The 17,230-nt window shown below is 47.1% G+C and overlaps 6 protein-coding genes across 6 annotated transcripts; 1 reads left to right on the top strand and 5 right to left on the bottom strand.

The window, feature by feature from the left end:
• Nucleotides 1–349: 349 nt before the first annotated feature.
• On the bottom strand, nucleotides 350–2,244 carry PGRI_080000 (uncharacterized protein; the record flags this gene model as incomplete). Its single annotated transcript, XM_040795714.1, has 2 exons — nucleotides 350–1,851; nucleotides 1,926–2,244. 2 exons carry the CDS (start codon nucleotides 2,242–2,244, stop codon nucleotides 350–352), a joined length of 1,821 nt encoding a protein of 606 aa, XP_040651279.1.
• Nucleotides 2,245–4,748: 2,504 nt separating this feature from the next.
• Nucleotides 4,749–6,524, bottom strand: PGRI_079990 (sugar porter family MFS transporter; the record flags this gene model as incomplete). The annotated part of the gene is made up of 4 exons (XM_040795713.1): nucleotides 4,749–5,209; nucleotides 5,259–5,499; nucleotides 5,563–6,260; nucleotides 6,308–6,524. The coding sequence occupies 4 exons, from the start codon at nucleotides 6,522–6,524 to the stop codon at nucleotides 4,749–4,751; spliced, it is 1,617 nt and encodes a 538-aa protein (XP_040651278.1).
• An 830-nt stretch (nucleotides 6,525–7,354) lies between these two features.
• On the top strand, nucleotides 7,355–8,608 carry PGRI_079980 (NAD(P)-dependent alcohol dehydrogenase; the record flags this gene model as incomplete). The annotated part of the gene is made up of 3 exons (XM_040795712.1): nucleotides 7,355–7,408; nucleotides 7,454–7,582; nucleotides 7,658–8,608. 3 exons carry the CDS (start codon nucleotides 7,355–7,357, stop codon nucleotides 8,606–8,608), a joined length of 1,134 nt encoding a protein of 377 aa, XP_040651277.1.
• Nucleotides 8,609–8,994: 386 nt separating this feature from the next.
• Nucleotides 8,995–11,324, bottom strand: PGRI_079970 (fungal specific transcription factor domain-containing protein; the record flags this gene model as incomplete). The annotated part of the gene is made up of 3 exons (XM_040795711.1): nucleotides 8,995–10,973; nucleotides 11,085–11,179; nucleotides 11,233–11,324. The coding sequence occupies 3 exons, from the start codon at nucleotides 11,322–11,324 to the stop codon at nucleotides 8,995–8,997; spliced, it is 2,166 nt and encodes a 721-aa protein (XP_040651276.1).
• A 1,666-nt stretch (nucleotides 11,325–12,990) lies between these two features.
• PGRI_079960 (adaptor protein STE50) lies at nucleotides 12,991–14,647 on the bottom strand (the record flags this gene model as incomplete). Its single annotated transcript, XM_040795710.1, has 3 exons — nucleotides 12,991–14,102; nucleotides 14,155–14,316; nucleotides 14,380–14,647. 3 exons carry the CDS (start codon nucleotides 14,645–14,647, stop codon nucleotides 12,991–12,993), a joined length of 1,542 nt encoding a protein of 513 aa, XP_040651275.1.
• A 1,768-nt stretch (nucleotides 14,648–16,415) lies between these two features.
• Nucleotides 16,416–16,898, bottom strand: PGRI_079950 (uncharacterized protein; the record flags this gene model as incomplete). Its single annotated transcript, XM_040795709.1, has 1 exon — nucleotides 16,416–16,898. One exon carries the CDS (start codon nucleotides 16,896–16,898, stop codon nucleotides 16,416–16,418), a length of 483 nt encoding a protein of 160 aa, XP_040651274.1.
• Nucleotides 16,899–17,230: the final 332 nt, after the last annotated feature.

Here is a 17,230-nt window from a genome sequence, read left to right as displayed (position 1 = left end):
AAATATCCTCTGACCGTCAAAATAAATGTGATTGTTTTGGATATTGAGAGTAGCTGAGAAAATCCCAAGAGAAATTGTCACTCACACCTAGTCAAGATGTTATGAAGCCAACCTTTCCTCGGAGGTTCCACTCCATACATATAAATGAGGATTTATAGACATGCAACCCTGAGAGATACGCAGATACCAATACCTGACTGAAACAAGCAAAAAAAATCAAAGCAGCATGCCGAGACTCGCTCGAGGGGTATAATGATAGAAGAAAGATAGCAGCAACAAACCAACCCATAGAAAGGAAAGACAACACAAAACACGAAATAAAAATGACAAGAAAAGCAGAAAACTCCCACTATTTCCGCACAATCTTAAGCAACGGCGTAATCCTCGCCCTCTTGCTCAATCCCACGCGGTAAGGCACCCCACTCCTCGCCGAGATGGGACTGTGCTTATCCGGGCCTTTCCCTGTATTCTGTGGTGTATTGACAGATGCAGCATCTGGTTTCGAAGGAGTCTGAGGCTGAGGGGTATTAATTGCTTCGGGAAGAGGGTTAGAGTCAGGAAGTGGATGGGACTCCTGGTTCTCGCTAATAACAGATGTATTGTTATCGGCGTTAGCTTCGATTGATCGAGGACTATTATCGACAACGACAGCCAACTTAGATGCAGGAGTTTGGGCTTCCGAGGGTGGGTTGTTTGGTTCGGGTGTATCTGTGGACTCTGGTGGTGTTTCCGCTTCGGTCTGTTTTCGCTTGCGTCCGCGTTTCTTGGGTGCTGGTTTTTCTGCATCTTGTGTCTTCTCTACAACCGGAACTGGTGCCTGGGGTTCAATGGGTGGGTTTGAGTCCAAAACTTCGGACTCTAAGTCCTCTCTTGGAGCTGCTGGGGCTTCTGGTAGTGGGGTGGCTTTCTCGGTTGGAGGTTCCGAGCTGAGAGGTTTCGTATCCACCCATATCACGTCGTCGTCATCATCAGCAGGGCCGGGTGTGGGTGTAGTCTTGCTTTTTCTAGTTTTCTTCTTTTTCGGCCCCTTAGCTCCTGGTTTTGCAGACTTGGGGGCTGCATCTAGATTTTCTTGGTCAGTCTCTTTGGAGACTCCGCTCGAGGCCGGGGTGTCATCTTCCGAGGTCTCTTCGCTATCGGAGGGGTCAATCGCACCATTTGCGCCATGGTGCTGGAACTCGTGGTCCCGGGAGTTGGCTAGCTCATCATCTTCGTCGCTATCTGGCACGATCTGTTTCTTGGGCCGTCCTCGCTTCTTCTTGGCAACGGGCATACCAACATCTGGCACTGTTGGTAGGACAGCTGGCAGGGCGAGCTCGTCGTGCGTGCTTGACTGGGATTGCTGCAGGGAAATGAGACTGGTCCCAGCGGTGGTGATTTTTGCTTCGCTTAATTGCATGGGTGGAACAGAAGAGAGAGGTTCGGTGTCATGGGGAGAAGAAGAACCCGTTTGCTGCGGTTGGGGTTGTGAGGCTTCCTGGGATGGGTTTGAGGGTGGGTTCTCCTGTTCCATGTAGGGGTCGGTAGCTTGATGGGGAATGATTTTCGGAGGCGAGGTCATTAAATTAGTGGTATCATGGACGGCCAAGTCATATGTACCCTGTGTGGTTGGCAACAAAGTGTGATTGCAGTCGACGTAGGGTTCAATGGGTGTTGGATTATATGTGAAGCTACCACTCTCCTGTTGATCCACCTGATATGTGTGAGAGCTTGGCATGGTAGGAAAAGGCGCGGATTGAAATGATTCTGTCGAGTACAGCGCAGCTATAGAAGGGAGCAGTAGGCTTGCACTTGAAGGGTCATCGTCCAGTAGTCTTCTCTGGGCGATTCCGATCTCCGTCATCATGGCGCCTAGACAAGCTTCGGTATTAGCATATATATCACATGTTTATTTTTGTGCTTCAAAATATGCTATCGCATCGTACCAACCGACCCACTTCCACCACTGGTTGAGGGGATCCATTTGTCCTCCAGCCGCTGCTGCGACGACGATAGCATTGAATGGCCCCTTTCTTGCGATTGGAGGAACTCGTCGAAATTGACATTTAGTTGTGAGCACGTGCTTTCATCAGGAGCAGGCCCGTGTTCATACACTGCATTGTGGGTCGTCTGTTTGGCGGGGGCATGTTGATATTCCTGCAATGCGGGCTCGGAGGGGTGGACAGGGTTGACCGGGGCGGGGAGGTCATCCCCCTCAAAGGGTTCGTCCTCGTCGGAATCCTGAATGATACGATCCAAACTCATTGAGGTTTAGTTATTAGTGTCAGAACTTGTTGAAAAGAAAGTTATCTAACGCGTCCCTGACACGACAACACGTGATGATAAGGTTGGTAGACTCCCGAGGTCTTATTTAACCTCATGTTATACGCTTGGTCAGTATATGGATTAGTCTTTATTTTTGACTGTCTGAATTATAATTCAACATCAAATACCTACATTGTGTTGATATTTGTATTGACTATATCAAATATAGTCATATTTCCAAGTGTGAGATCAGGACGGAGTATTCCTATTTCTGTCTAGTCAACTGGTGGATTTGACTAGACATTGGGTATGAGCGACGTAGATTATGCCGACAAACTTCAAAGTACTATAAAAACCAGAAAATTTCCCGTCGCACCTTTTGCTTCAATTTTGTCTCGGTTCTTATTTCCTTGGTTAAACTAGCCTGTCGTCCCTTCCAAGCAGTGTTCCGGCTTGTTTCTCATACGCCCCGGTCTCGATAATAAGACAGCTAGCGGCGAATTGCACGGGTGTATTTTACATACTCCTTTTTTGCGTCCTTAGAGCGAATATGACGCAAGATTCCACTGGTGTTGAATTTACCGATATTACCTTGCTCGAAGATCTTACAGACGAGTCCGCTGTGTTTGAGATGATTGTTCACGGGACAATATCAGTGATTAGGTTAAATTTTGTTATTGTGACTAGGCTGGAGGGACGTAATCATTGATTCTTATAAGCCTTCTTCCGATTGACTCTCACGATGGGGAAGTCGAAGCAATGATTGAGAGGTCACAATGTCTTCGAAGTAGTAACCGGAGAGAGAGAAGTGAGAAAGGTCGGGTGAGGTAGAGATCTTTATCCCCATTAACAAGCTAGCCCGTCATGTCCCTTGCTCTAGTACTACACATTGAGTTAATTAATAGTCCTCTCTACTGCAGCATGGTTCGACCTCATCCGAAGGTCTTGCCATTTCCCGACAGCAATGATGTTCCTCGGGGGAATAGATAATAGCGATGTTTCAAGATAGGTTAGTTCTGCCTGATTAAAAACTAAACCTGACTTTAGCCTTAGCGTCAGGATTCTTTTTGAGATATTACTGAGGAGTATAGTCAAAAAGAAAAAAAAGAAGAGGTCGTGCCCGGGATCGAACCGGGATCGGTGGAATCAGAATCCACAGTGATAACCATTACACTACACAACCGAATTTGTTGATTGGGCCAGCATTATGTGCTTGATAAACCAAAAGCCCCACACGGGACTAGGTCAAGCCCTAAGAGATTCAGTACATTAATATTACTATAATTCTACTATTCCAACTACGCAGATAATATTCTCTTAGGAAACTCCCGGTAGGCTGAACATTAACATTTTATTCCTCTAAGGTCGGCTAGTTGCATTTGGGATGTCTTTCTCGATATAAGTAATATTCGGCCGCTTTCAGCACTGAATATATATATCCGAACAAGTGATCATTTAGAAGCGCCACCATTGCCAAAGCCACATTCCATGATATTCAAATTGATATCGGATGATAACCGTAATTATCATGATTGCGATTAATGTCAAACACTTGGATTCATAGCGAGGTTAACAGCCGACGGGATACGTTTTAGTACAATGTCAGTCGTACATAGGGTTTAACAACCAAGAAAGCAGTATAGCATTTGCTTTTTAGAAAAGACCCTTTCACATTTGGAGACCAGTAGTTATCATCCTTGACCTCTGCTCAAGCATAGTATTTCCAACCAACATGGCCTTGAGACTGGCACTGTCTCGATGTCAGCAATGCAGAATGATAGCCTCTTCGATAGATATGCCTGAATTTTTCAACAGGATATAAATAGTAACGATTAATTCCACAATTGAGATGTATAGTTGCAGTAGACTGCCATATTCTTCGCCCTCCGGGCATTAGTCCGCCAAATGGGCCACTCAAGTAGGGCTTTGGCGTAGTCTAAATTATTTCATGGCCGGAATAGCCGTTTATGAATGCCTTTCGGTGAATTTTTCATGATACATGCACATGAATATCTATGAATACTGTAGGAACAGTCTATCTACACCACCCCCATGTAGTTATTATTCACTTTGAAATATACTTACCATTTGTAGTACATTTCGATCGTGCATAAACTCTAGAAATATATAATAGCAACTGTGAAATCGTGACGCAACACATCTGGTTGTGTAGTGTAATGGTTATCACTGTGGATTCTGATTCCACCGATCCCGGTTCGATCCCGGGCACGACCTCTTCTTTTTTTTCTTTTTGGCCATATTTTCGACCCACCGTTAAGATTATTTAAAATTTGGGTTATTAATTTCATTAGTTGTTATTGTGGGAGCATTGGCGATCCGTCTCATAGGTTCAACAAGGGCAATTGCAATATAAGAATGTCTGACAGTACGCCTATTCTCAAACATGGTAACAGGTAATTTGTTGCATTATTCACCTATAGAACACACTAGATCATAAAGGAAAAAGGCAAATTCGACATATAAGATAAACCAAACTCGAAACATCACGCCGAATATTCCACCTGCTCACTCTTCGCATCAACCATTTCCATGACCTCATCCGAATCCGCAAAAGCCTTATCACCGAACGCAATAGCAATCTCCTCGAGAGAATGATGTGCCGTTTCAACATAGTAAAAGTGAACCAGGACGGCGGAACTGAGACAAAATCCCGCAATCACCAGGTAGAAATAACCGTGAATGCCGGCGAAAGCATCAGGAGAAACCATTCCAATGATGAAATTGAAGACCCAATTGCTAGTCGTAGCCAGGGCCATACCTTTACTCCGGCCGCGGAGTGGGAAGATTTCAGCAGGTAGAAGCCACGGCATTGGACCCCAGGTGAATCCGTAGATGATATTGTAAAGCATGACGAAGGCATACTGCCCATTTGCTTTGACTTGGACGTCTACGTTGATTTCGGTGAAGACGCAGACAATGGCTAGAAGGACGGCCATGCCGAGACCTGTTTGGATTGTTAGCTTTGTTTTCTCCATAGCGAATATTCAACTGACCTCCAAGAATGAGTAAAGGCTTTCGGCCCCATCTGTCCGCTAACCACCAGGTAACGACTGTTGCAGCGGTGTAGGGAAGAGCATTTGCAGCAGTGAACAGCAGGGATTTGCGATTATCATAGCCAGCGGAGGAAAGGGTGCTCGGGAGGTAGAAAGAGATGATGTTGATTCCGTTAATCTGTGCAAACATCTGCACCGTGATTCCAACAATGGTTCGTTTGCGATACCGGGTGAACATTTCCTAAAATCGTGATTTTAGATTAATGATCTGAGATACCTAACACAAGTGATAGGGGGGCATTACCTTCCAACTAGACTTCCCAAGATTGTTCTCATAGATAACCGCTTCTTGAATTTCAAGGAACGTCCGCTGAACATGCTCTGCTTCGGTATTACCATCAGAATGTAGATCTGCAATTGTCTGCAAACTTTCATCCACAAAGCCATTCAACGCCAACCATCGAGGCGTCTCTGGTAGGAAGAAGGACATGCCAAATAAGATAAAAGAGAACACAATCTGGATAATGAACGGCCCCTGCCATGAGATATGATGTGGCAGCAAGAAGTTAAACCCATAGTCCACCCAACAAGAAAGCATATATCCAGCGATCAAACAGGTATACTCAATACCAACCATCAAACCTCGACGATGGGGTGCCGCAATCTCCGTTTGAATGATAGGCACAGTCATAGAGAGGAAACCAACGCCCAAACCTTGGATAGTCCGGCCTGCGATAAAGGTTGCAAAACCAGGCGCAAACATCTGGATAAACGAGCTGAAGAAGTAGATGAAAGCACCGAGGCGGACGCATTTCTTTCGGCCAATCATGTCCCCAAGACGACCCACTATCAGGGCTCCTACCGCCGCTGCTGCTTGTAAACATGCAACCGATATGCCTGTAATTGAGGGATCGACCCCGCTTGTCGTCCCATCGGCTCCACCGTAGTTCTTGAAGAAGCGGGATATAAAGATTTCGTTGACCAGCAGGCCGGACATGATACCTATCAAATCAGGAGCTGTTTTGACAACATATTTGAGGATGTCATACCGGAATTATAACCGAAAAGAGCATCTCCCAAACTGCCGAAGGCACATGTTGCATAGAGTAAGGGTGTGCCTTTGAAGGGATACCTGGCTGAGACTTTCTTGGGTTTGAGTTTCCTCTCTAGCCAGCTTTGCTGTTCCTCAACTTGTGCGGCGACAATGAGGGAACGCTCTCTGATAGTCGCGCCAGGCGCTGGCTCGGAAGATTTCGTGATGGTCATAGTGCCGGGGAGCAATTGACCAACAATGAGTATGGAAACCAGTGGATTTCAATGATCAAGAGATATTTTTGACTAACGGTAGCTAAGCGGGGAATGTCCTTGCATATTTATACCCCAGACATGTGGAGAAGGTAAATTCTCTCCAGGATAATGGGGAAATGGATCCTAAGTTACACCATGTCACGACTTGGTTTGCCGACATATGTTTTTATGGCCCGATATTGCTATTGGATAATAGAGGTACCTGGGGCCTCTTAGCTTCTGGGCATCCTCCCCGATCCCGGCTCGGGAAAAGTGACCTTATTGATCATTTATGCTATAACTACGGAGTACGGAGTAGGTAGACCCATAGTAAAACTTTTTGACTCAATTTCCTTTTGGGGGGGAACCGGTTCCGAGATAAAGTGGAGCCCTAATCTCGGTTCCGGTGGCGAATATCAACGGGATGGCTTAATGTTAAATGACCCGGTTCCTGAAGTTCCCGGGATGTAAAATCGGGATTGAATAAGAACACATGAGTCGAATTTAACATGTTAATATATTATTCTAAGCAAAGAATTCTTAAGTCCTAGTGGTATGCTCAGATATCATTCTGTTTAGATAGATGGTTAAAAGCATGGCGGAAAAGGCTTTGTGAAGTGGCCTTCGATATACGAATTTCTTATACTAGTCCGGCATAGTAAATGGTCCGGCGGATAAGTCTCAAAAGGATCCGCTATAAACTCACTTGAATAATGTAATTGAGTGGGTAAACCTCCAGGACGTTCATATTTAAAGCTCAGTAGAATCCCAGAAGCTTTTCTCTCGCAAAGAAAAGAAGAACCACAAACATGACCGTCACAGAAGCTTCCCAGGTAGTCTCGATCCTGGTCCATGACCCAAAAGTATGGGTTTATGTTGCACCTGCTAACTCCCAAAATCCCATCTAGACTCCCAACCAGGCCTTTGTACTACATCCCGGAGGGACATTTACATTCGAAGAACGCAGCACACCCACCCTCCAATCAGATCGAGATGTCATAGTCCGAGTAATGGCAACAGGTCTCTGTGGTTCAGACGTAAGTGGAATAACTTCCCCCATTCCTCTCTCCCCTTTCCCCATCCATTCCCAATACATTTACTAAAAATCCCAGGTCCACTACTGGCAACACGGCCGAATAGGCCCCTACATCGTCAAGGACCCAATAACCCTAGGCCACGAGTCCACAGGCATAGTAGTATCCGTCGGAACGGCCGCGGACCTCAAAATCGGCGACCGAGTCGTCCTGGAACCCGGCATCGCCTGCAACACCTGCACCAACTGCCGCAGCGGCCGCTACAACCTGTGCAAAACGATGAAATTCGCCGCAACACCACCTTACAACGGAACACTCGCAACATACTACCGCGTACCTGCAGAATGTTGTTTCAAGCTCCCAGCGCATATCTCCCTGCGCGACGGGACGCTAATCGAGCCGCTTAGCGTGGCTGTGCACAGCTGTCGATTGGCGGGGTTTATGCAGGATAAATCGCTGATTGTGTTCGGGGCTGGGCCGGTGGGGTTGCTTTGTTGTGCTGTTGCGCGGGCGTTCGGTGCGAAGACGGTTGTTGCTGTGGATGTTGTTCCTGGGCGGCTTGCTTCTGCCGTGAAATTTGGTGCTACGGATACATACAAAATGAGTGATGGGACGGTGGAGGAAAATGCGGTGGATTTGTTGGAGGGGGTTGGGTTGGAGGGTGCTGATATTGTGCTTGATGCGACGGGGGCGGAGGCTTGTTTGAATTGTGGTATTCTTGCGCTTGTGCAGGGTGGGACGTTTGTTCAGGTTGGATTGGGGAAGCCGAATCTGTTGGTTCCGGTTGGGCAGATCTGTGATAAGGAGATTGTTTTCAAAGGGAGCTTTAGGTATGGGCCTGGGGATTTTAAATTGGCTATTGGGTTGCTGGATTCGCGTCGGATCAGGTTGGATGGGCTTGTTACTCATGAGTTTCCTTTTGGCCAGGCTGAGGATGCTTTTAAAAATGTTGCTGGGCGAGGTGGGATTAAGAGTGTGATTTATGGCCCGAATGTTGATGAGGAAGAGGCAAGAGCAAGTTTAGTATAGTACCTTGGTGTATATAGATTATCCATAGAAAGAATATTGAATATGCTACTACTTGGTCATAATACTAGGCGACACGTAATGATGTAGTGTGACTGTGTATCTATACTCTTTTCATCTTTTATGCTTTATTATATAGACCATTTACTCTCAAACTCCATTCCACGTCATGTCCCATAACCAATACAACCCGCCTTCAACATTATCCTGATGATTGTTTTCTACAGGCTCCCGAGACAGACCAGACATACTCCAATCGTATTCTACTGGCTGCCATACTTCATGTGTCTGCATTCCTGGCTCAACAAACTCACGAACTTGAAGGCTATCTCCGCCAGTAGGAACACCGGAGCGATCTCCTGGGCCCAATACTAGAAAAAACACATGCGTTAGCCAAGTCCCACGATTTCAGCTACCTTACTGATAATAAGCTTACCATATTGTACAGATGTCAAGCTATTGTTCAAACGATCAGCCCTGCTAAGATCTGGCAGACGCTGGTCTCTAGCAAGAGGATTGCGAGAATCCCAAGCGACATCGAGCGGCATGCGAAGCGTATCTTCGACAGAAATCAACGGATCGGCCAGGGTCTGCAAAGGCTGGTGACCTATTACTTGACTTGTTCCGGTGATGGGAGCAAGCATGGCAGCCGATTCACGACGGAGGTGCATAATGACAACATTCTTTAGCACGGCGGTGCTTTGTTTCGATAATGCGAATCGTCTTCCGAGTAGATCTTGCAGACGAAGAATGCGGGTAATTGTGCGTTTCACTTCCTGGGCGGTATCGGAAAGAGGCTCTGAGAGAGCCATTACTGCTAACACGATTGCGGCGTTGAATAGGTTGATCGCAAGGAATGCGCCGAGATGGCTGTCAGTGGCGAGCTGGGCTAGAGCCGGCATTTCTGTCACCCTCGCTGTTCTTGTTGCGGCGTTCATCCATAGATCCGGACTCGTGGTCTGGGTATGGGGGAATGCGGAGTCGGGTGATAAGTTTGACTGAGCCAAGGAGGGAGCAGTGTTCGAATGGTACATCATGTTATCTGTTCTGCTTCCATCCGGTGACTGCTTATTCACGGTATAGAGATGATCAACCTGCCGTGCTAACAATGGTCGATGCAGTACAATGAGAACATTGTCGTAAGTCAATTGCAGCGACAGAGATTGCAGGGCATGTGCCCTCAAGCTCGGCCTATCGTCAGGATCGAAGTCCCGATTGAGATCCAAAGCCAAATGGCTCGGTAAGCAGGATCGCCATTTTTGCAGGTTCTCGGTAGCCTGTCTGACTAGTGCAAGATATGTGTCCCCGTTCAGCTGTTCAGACGTCCTTAGCGTACGTGAGCCGAAAACAGTCTTGAGGGCAGGCGATGCAATCAAGTAGAGTTGATTCAGCTCCCGCTGGTAGGTTGAATAGCATATGGGACTAGCCTGACCCGAAGCTGGAGCAACAAACTTCGGGTTCTCAAAGACATCCGCTGGCATGTCAAGGTTGCAATCCTTGTCGTTGATGCCCAATGGCCGGCCATAGGTAATTGACGCGAACCTATCCCATGTGTAGATTGTCCACCACACTCTTTTCCTTTCTTCGATAGTTTCGAAATCTCCCCGTACAAGTCCCCGGTGCATTCCTAAAGATTGAGACATCTTTATAGTCGCTCCTAATAAAGAAAAGGAGAGGTTTGGACGGCCGTGATAGACGTGATGCGATCCTAAGAGAATGCAGGTCTGGGCGGAGGTGACTGAAGGTTGATCCATTAATTCCAATAGAATTGATTCAACCAGCCCCAACAAGTCTGCACTCAATTTCTCCATATAATCGCTGTTGTCGGCCGGATCAGCGCAACTCTTCTGAGACCGGTACCACGATGACATTGCAAGCATCATGGCCAACAGCACGAGAAACGGCCTTTGCGAGGGATATGCATAACCATCCGCGATGGAAAGGAGACTCTTCCTAAATTTTGGCTCGTACACGGCGAGAGAAAACCAGTGTACGGCATCAAAATAGTCTTCCAACAGACTGTATACAAGTTCCATAGGAGGGAACGGCCGACTCAAGATAGAAGATATCGGAATGCGCTGGCCAGTTGCTGAATTTGCCATTGAATTACCAGTGCTGGCTTGATACCCTGGTATGGCGGATGTGGTTTGTTCATCAATGTTATGGCTGCCAAGTTGACAGATTCTTCGAGCAATTCCAATGGCGGATTCGGCTTCACCGCAGTCGAGAGATGGAGATATATCACGCCTTCCAGCTGGGAAGTCGGCGTCATCGCCGCTAGCGTGCACATCTATGAATCTACCCTGGTCAGGACTTCTTTCACGGCGATCAGTGCCATTTCCATCCGGCGACTTTTCGGTAGTAGTCACTGGAGACGGATTAGATCGATGTTGGTCAGTCCGTGGGTTTCTTTTAGAACCCAGGCGCCTAATATCGCATGTAAGTAAAAGGTCAAGTTATAGCACGCTGCACGGCTTACTTCGGCAGAGTGGCCCTCCGTGCGTGGGTCGTTGGAAGTGGTCGGCAATCAACTTTAGCTCGGATACAGACCGAGCAAGGTCGAACAGGATCACACTATGTGCAAGTTAGATCCAGTATATGCCACTAGGTCCTGTTCAGAGGTTTACCCGAGCTTTATGGCGACGACATCTTTCGCAGGCACTCCGGACTCTGGTGGGCAATGGCGACCGGACGTAACTGCTCTCGACAGGGTCAACATTGAAGTCACCAGTCATGATTATGAGGTGATATTTGAAGGTCGAGAAATGGGAGAAATAAGATTTCGGGAACTAAATTTGTCGGTAGCGGTCACGCGATTGAATTTCTCCCTGAAGTTGTTTACTATACTGGTAAACGCTATACAATCAACCACTAACCCTGTCTTTTTACAAGACCAACCCGTTGGAATTCTATAGAGCGTACATTTGTCTCCCGAGGTGGTACCTATTCGGAGTACGGGGTAGCCCGGGACCCCGGGTCCGGGGATAAATATTTACTAAGCACGATAAACCTTCCTTCCAACCTTGGAAGGTTAGGCTGAAGGTTCCCCGTAGTGCAGGTTGGGGTTAACCTATTACTATCTGAGTACTTAGGTTTGAGGTTACTAGGACTTTTCTGTTTAGTGTGTTTACTCCTATTGTCTTCTCCCCTCTAGTTTCTCTAACTATTCTCTTCTTTCCATCTCCTTTGTGTTCTCGTTTCTAAACTTTCACGTACCATGTTACTCTCCTGTTAAATAAAAAGGTCATCATGGGCAGAACCAGACTCTGACTGTTACTGACAAAGAAATCCATACATATAATGACACCCAACGAGGGCACTAATTGAGGTTCTGGTTCATAAAGCACATAATGCTGGCCCAATCAACAAATTCGGTTGTGTAGTGTAATGGTTATCACTGTGGATTCTGATTCCACCGATCCCGGTTCGATCCCGGGCACGACCTCTTCTTTTTTGTTTTTTTTTTTGTTTTTCCCCTTATTTTACAACCCTATATGCGGAACAATTTTACCGAGGCCCAATCAGCTCTAGCGTTGAAAAAAAAAACCCAGATAAATACAGCCGTGTCCCCCACGCCTTTGACTCTTTTCTTTTTTCTTTTCTATATCAACTTCACGGGGCTCCACTTTGTGGCTTGCTGAGGCTTATCCGATGGCTTCGGCCTTCATGGGTTTTCTTCCGTTCCCGGCCCTGGAGAGTATAGAAACGTTCCTCTTTATACAACACCTTATAGCTATGCTAGGGTATCTCTCGGGGTACCCATTGGGCGCTAGCTGTGGGGAGGACGTCACATAACTTTTTTTACTTTATCTAATCTATAGCTTGGAATACAATTTTATAATTTTTGCAATGTCTAATATCTTCGTAAAAGTATGAATGTTCTCGGGATGAATTCCGAATTCTAGATAGTACACAAATCCGCGGCATGGCGAACAATTCATAGAGTGCTGTGGATTTAGCGCAGAAACAACTTTGAAGTCCCTCTATACAAGGTGGTACGTAGTCTATACCATTCGAAAACATAATTGATTGTAGACAATATGAATAATGGGAATCTCATGTACAAGTTCAGTATGTACTATGCTAATAAAAGAACACCGGACCAAAGTCCTATGCTAGTCAAGGATATCTTGAAAGAAGTAGATAAAAAGGCTGATGCACAATGCTGGGACATCGACAGATTTGGAAAACGTAAAAAGAGAACGCCAATGTCACCCATAAATTCATTTGCCGAATACGGTATACCGAACACCGAAATCAATAACATGACATAATCCAATGCCTACAAAAATGCAACAGAAGAAGTAATCCCAACAGTCGAAAGTCACGGGGTATCTCAAGCCACAGACACGCGTGCATCGAAAAGAGGAAAGTTGAGAGAAAAATCAGAGCACGCCGCCGGGAAGATTGATTTGTCCTTGGCGGGCGCCATCGAAGCCGGCACTGTTAGGTGCTGCTGCACCAGGTCCTGGAGTAGTTGAAGGGTTGTCCATATGGATCTTCCGCAGCATGAACATTGGCTTCCGGCCTTCCTTTTCTAGCTGCTTGAACAGGAGAAGGGGCTTTTCCTGCAATTCCAGACAACGCTCTTGATCTCCATAAACGATGTAAAGTGCGTAATTCTTCCAGTCAGAGTTGATGTTGTATTTCTTAAGAGCAGCTGGTAAGACCTTGTAGCAGGGGTCTTCCCAAGAGACTCGGAATGACTTGAAGATTTCCACGCTATTTGGATTCTCGCCGCCTCCGCCTCCGCCACCACCGCCCCGTGAATCAGATCTATCGAGTCGCGGGTCAAGACGTGATGCAGTGGATGGTGTTTCGGCGCGGGACGCTGGCAGCTGACTTGGGGTGAGTCGGTCTCCTCTAGAATGTATTGTCGGGGTCTGTTCCGCATAGTCATAGGCTGTGTTGCGGTTTGCGCTGGATAGTGGTTGGGTATATGATCGTGGATTGAGTGTCTGCTGATGCGCGTGGTGGTGATGAGGAGACGTTGGTGAAGGAATTCCAGGTGACAGTTGTGACCCTCCATTCATTGAGCTTGCCAAATGAGACGAAGGGGCCATGGCAGCGGCTGACGGATTAAGGTTGTCGTGATGAGAGCGTCCATCATAGCTCGTAGGTGGAGGGTGGGTTGGCGAATTGTTTTTGGGTGTGTTGCCATTAGGATGAATGCGCTTGGAGAAAGCCCGCGCAATTTTCGACCCAGAGGAAAGTTCGTGGGTGACTGTGGGTTGGGGAGTTGTTGTGAGAGTGGCCGTGCTGTCGTGCCAGTTTTCGGAAGATTGTCCACCAGAAGAGGGTGGAGGTAATGGATGTGACCGATCTTTGACTATTTTGATCACTGGTAGGATTTCTTCGCGCAACCGACGGTAATCGTCTGTGATCCGGCGCAGCTCTGTTTCGACCAACATGAGCTTTTCGTCTCGCACTTGAATCGATTTGATTAAACGCGCGAGATCCTCTTGTGTCGCGGTTTCATTCATACTCTGGTCCGCCGCTGCAAAATTGGGTTAGAAAGTGATGTTAAACCGGGAGGTTTGTGAACATACAAAGTGGAATATAATGGTCTGCATCGAGAGGAACATCTTGCTTGACTTTGATTTCATACACCGTTTTCAAAATCGTCAGACGATGTCCCACACTGTTGATGCCCATTTCTTTCAACTCCTCATGCTTCAGGGCAATAAGGGCTTCACCGACAATTCCATTTTCTGGGTAATATATTACGGTTAGCAAAGAGCGCGAACTAAATATGACCGAATAACATTACTTACCTCGGAATGTACCGTGATATTGAAGCAATCCAAGCGATGTTAAAAATTCCTTGCATTCATCCACTCCCCATTCCGTGATGAGTGTTCGCGGTGAGCGAGGACCATCCATCGGATATCCGAATTTGGTAGGGGTGTGTTCTGAGGAGTGAATATCGGAATCCGTGGGGGAAGATTCCGAGTCGATGTGAAGGTGGGGTGAAGTTATCACACTGCGCTCGTACTCATCGTCCGCATCAGAGTCGGCGTGGTAGGAGGTGTGGAGAGACATGACGGGGGGACCTTTGGCCCTTTGGCGACAAGAAGATATTCACCGAAAGAGATGAATGGGACGAGTTCACAGGCGCCACCGCCAGGTTGGAGGTACTCGGTCCAGCAAAGACAGATGAAGTGATTATCGGCGATAATGCGCCGAATGCTCTATTTTGTAAAGCGCGGGCAGAACGAGGGGACGTCAAGACTCGAAGGTTTCAAGGCGAACATGGGCGGGTTCGCAATGTATTCCAGCAGATACGGGTTGTACTGCGTCTCTCGTGTTTTTGCCGAAATATTTTCTCGATGGTCCTTTCCGAGGGGTGACGAGTGCGAAGACGCGGCAATCAACAAGCTGAGCAAAGCGGGGAAGGTTGGCGCTTCAGGGCCACGGCGGGATAGGGGTGGAAGAAAGTAAGGCCACCTCTCAAAGCGAGCGATATGTCTCTGTTCTCTGAAGCCAAACGTAGACTTCTGTCTGGGAGCAAGCTTAGAGCAAATGTCGAGATTAGGCGAAGAAGACGCTGGTCTAATGAGGATGGGATTCACGTGACTGGGTCTGGACTCATAACGGTGGAACCTTGAAGTATACAAACATCAACATCTCTTTTCTTTTTTAGGAATTCCATTTGTTTGACGCTGAGTCTAGCATTTTACCTAAGCGGGATATATTCTATAAAGACTCTATATCTCCAGGATGACCGAATTGAACTTGTGACCTGAATACCCCACTATCGAAATGATGCCAAGCCATAAACAAACCGTTATAGCTTAACAGTTCCCGCTATAACCTACAATCCTCCCTTTACTCCAACCCAGGCACCCATTAATCTTCAATAATGCTAAGCTGGGATTTTTGGGTGCGCTTGAACACTCTTCCTCAATGTGGTCCTCCATGCCAACATCCTTGTACCCGTTGGAAAACCGACTTGGGCATGATCATTAATAGATGGCCTATGATGGGGGCATACCAGTTAGTGTTTATTTATAATCTAGATGATTGGGAATATTTACTACTGTTTTATGTATTACAAGATCTATCACGCATATTGCAGCATCTTCTGGGGGCGCAACCCCGACGCCTTTAGCCATGAGCTGGGCTTCATAAGCGGATCGAATGGCACGTTTGATATAGCTATCCATTGGTGGTGATTGATTTTGAATTAACAACAGATAATGACGTACAGTGCGGCAGCGTACTTCATTCGAATACCCTGCTCCTGGGAGCTACGACGGATTATTCGCATGAGACCTCTCAGCCCATAGTTGCTTGTGTATCGCTAGTTTGGCCTGTGATTACATTTGTACTTGGTCATCCTAGGAAACCATATTGCATTTCACAAACTTGAGATTGTTGTATAGGAGAAAACATCGATATCCGGACAAAGAAATTGGTCCCGAGGGATTCGATGAACGTACGGACTCAGTTCCTTAGCTATCTCCTGGCCTCAAATTTCGTCTAGATCTGCAATGGTAGCAAAATACCCTGGAATGAGCAGACTACCAGCAGGGATCAAAGGTAATAAAATAGACCTTGGGAGCCTTGGAGTACCTCCTGCGTCATCAGAAGCTAGGAGCCAAAGCTCCAGGGACGAGAAATGCAGTATTTCGAAAAAGGGGATATGCAGAACCCCAGTGTGAATTGGTCTATTCAAATGCAAGAGCGCCCGTAGACTTCGTATGCAAACCCATCAAATTTGATGCCGAGCAAAAACAATCTGTACTCCTTAGAAAGAACCCGCCATGCATGATCGCATTTTGCAATGCTGCTTCCCAGCCCGGTGTCATTATTTCTTGTCGCCGTTGGGCGCACTCTCGCCTTCCAGGTCGGCCACTTCTCGTATGATATCCTTCAATCCGCGAACACCTTCCTCGACCACTGTCACCGGAATGCGGACATTGACTTCTTCGATGTACTCCAGAGGATCATAAGGATGATCTTTGGCCTTGCCTTTCTTGATACCGTTGGACTCTTTTCCATTTGTAGTTTCACCGTTCGCGTTCTTGGCCCCCAGTGCGGGGTGGGTTCGGCCCTCTGCCGAAGCGAGCACTGCCGCCATCACATCGTCGAAGGTCTCACAGCGGCCGGCGCGGAGGAGCTCTGTGGCGAGGGCAGTGACTTTTTCTGTCCAGCCCATGCGGTGGAGGGAGCCGAGGAGGTTTTCCTGCAGATCTTCGAGTGCGCTGCTGGCGGACAACTTGACGAGGAGGTCAGATTCGAGGGCGTCGGGGGTGGAGGAGGCTCCGTTTGTGGAGGTGGAGGATGGCATTGTGGATGGTGGAGTTCGGATTTCGCACAACGCTTGGACAAGGTAGAACACGATAGGAGCTTTTGACAAAAGCTCTAGTTCTCGCGCAAAAGAAAAGATGTAACGCTTTGCGCAAAAGCGATGGTCGGAGAGGGCCCGCCCTTTATTTCAATGCGGGTTCGAAAGCGGATTAGAATTACATTGCATGTAGCGCACAATAAACATGCATAAGGACCAGACAATTGAAGCTGAATAGAAAATCAAATAGGGAGAGTCGATGAATTATGTCGGAAGACTCGCATCCACAGATCGGACAATCGGCATTGTGGGTCCGAGCGGTGAATCGCCTGAAT

Source organism: Penicillium griseofulvum (genome assembly GCF_001561935.1).
Source record: "Penicillium griseofulvum strain PG3 chromosome Unknown contig_77, whole genome shotgun sequence".
Classification (NCBI taxonomy): Eukaryota; Fungi; Ascomycota; class Eurotiomycetes; order Eurotiales; family Aspergillaceae; genus Penicillium; species Penicillium griseofulvum.
Note: the sequence above shows the minus strand (reverse complement) of the source record. Positions and strands in the feature narration are given on the sequence as shown.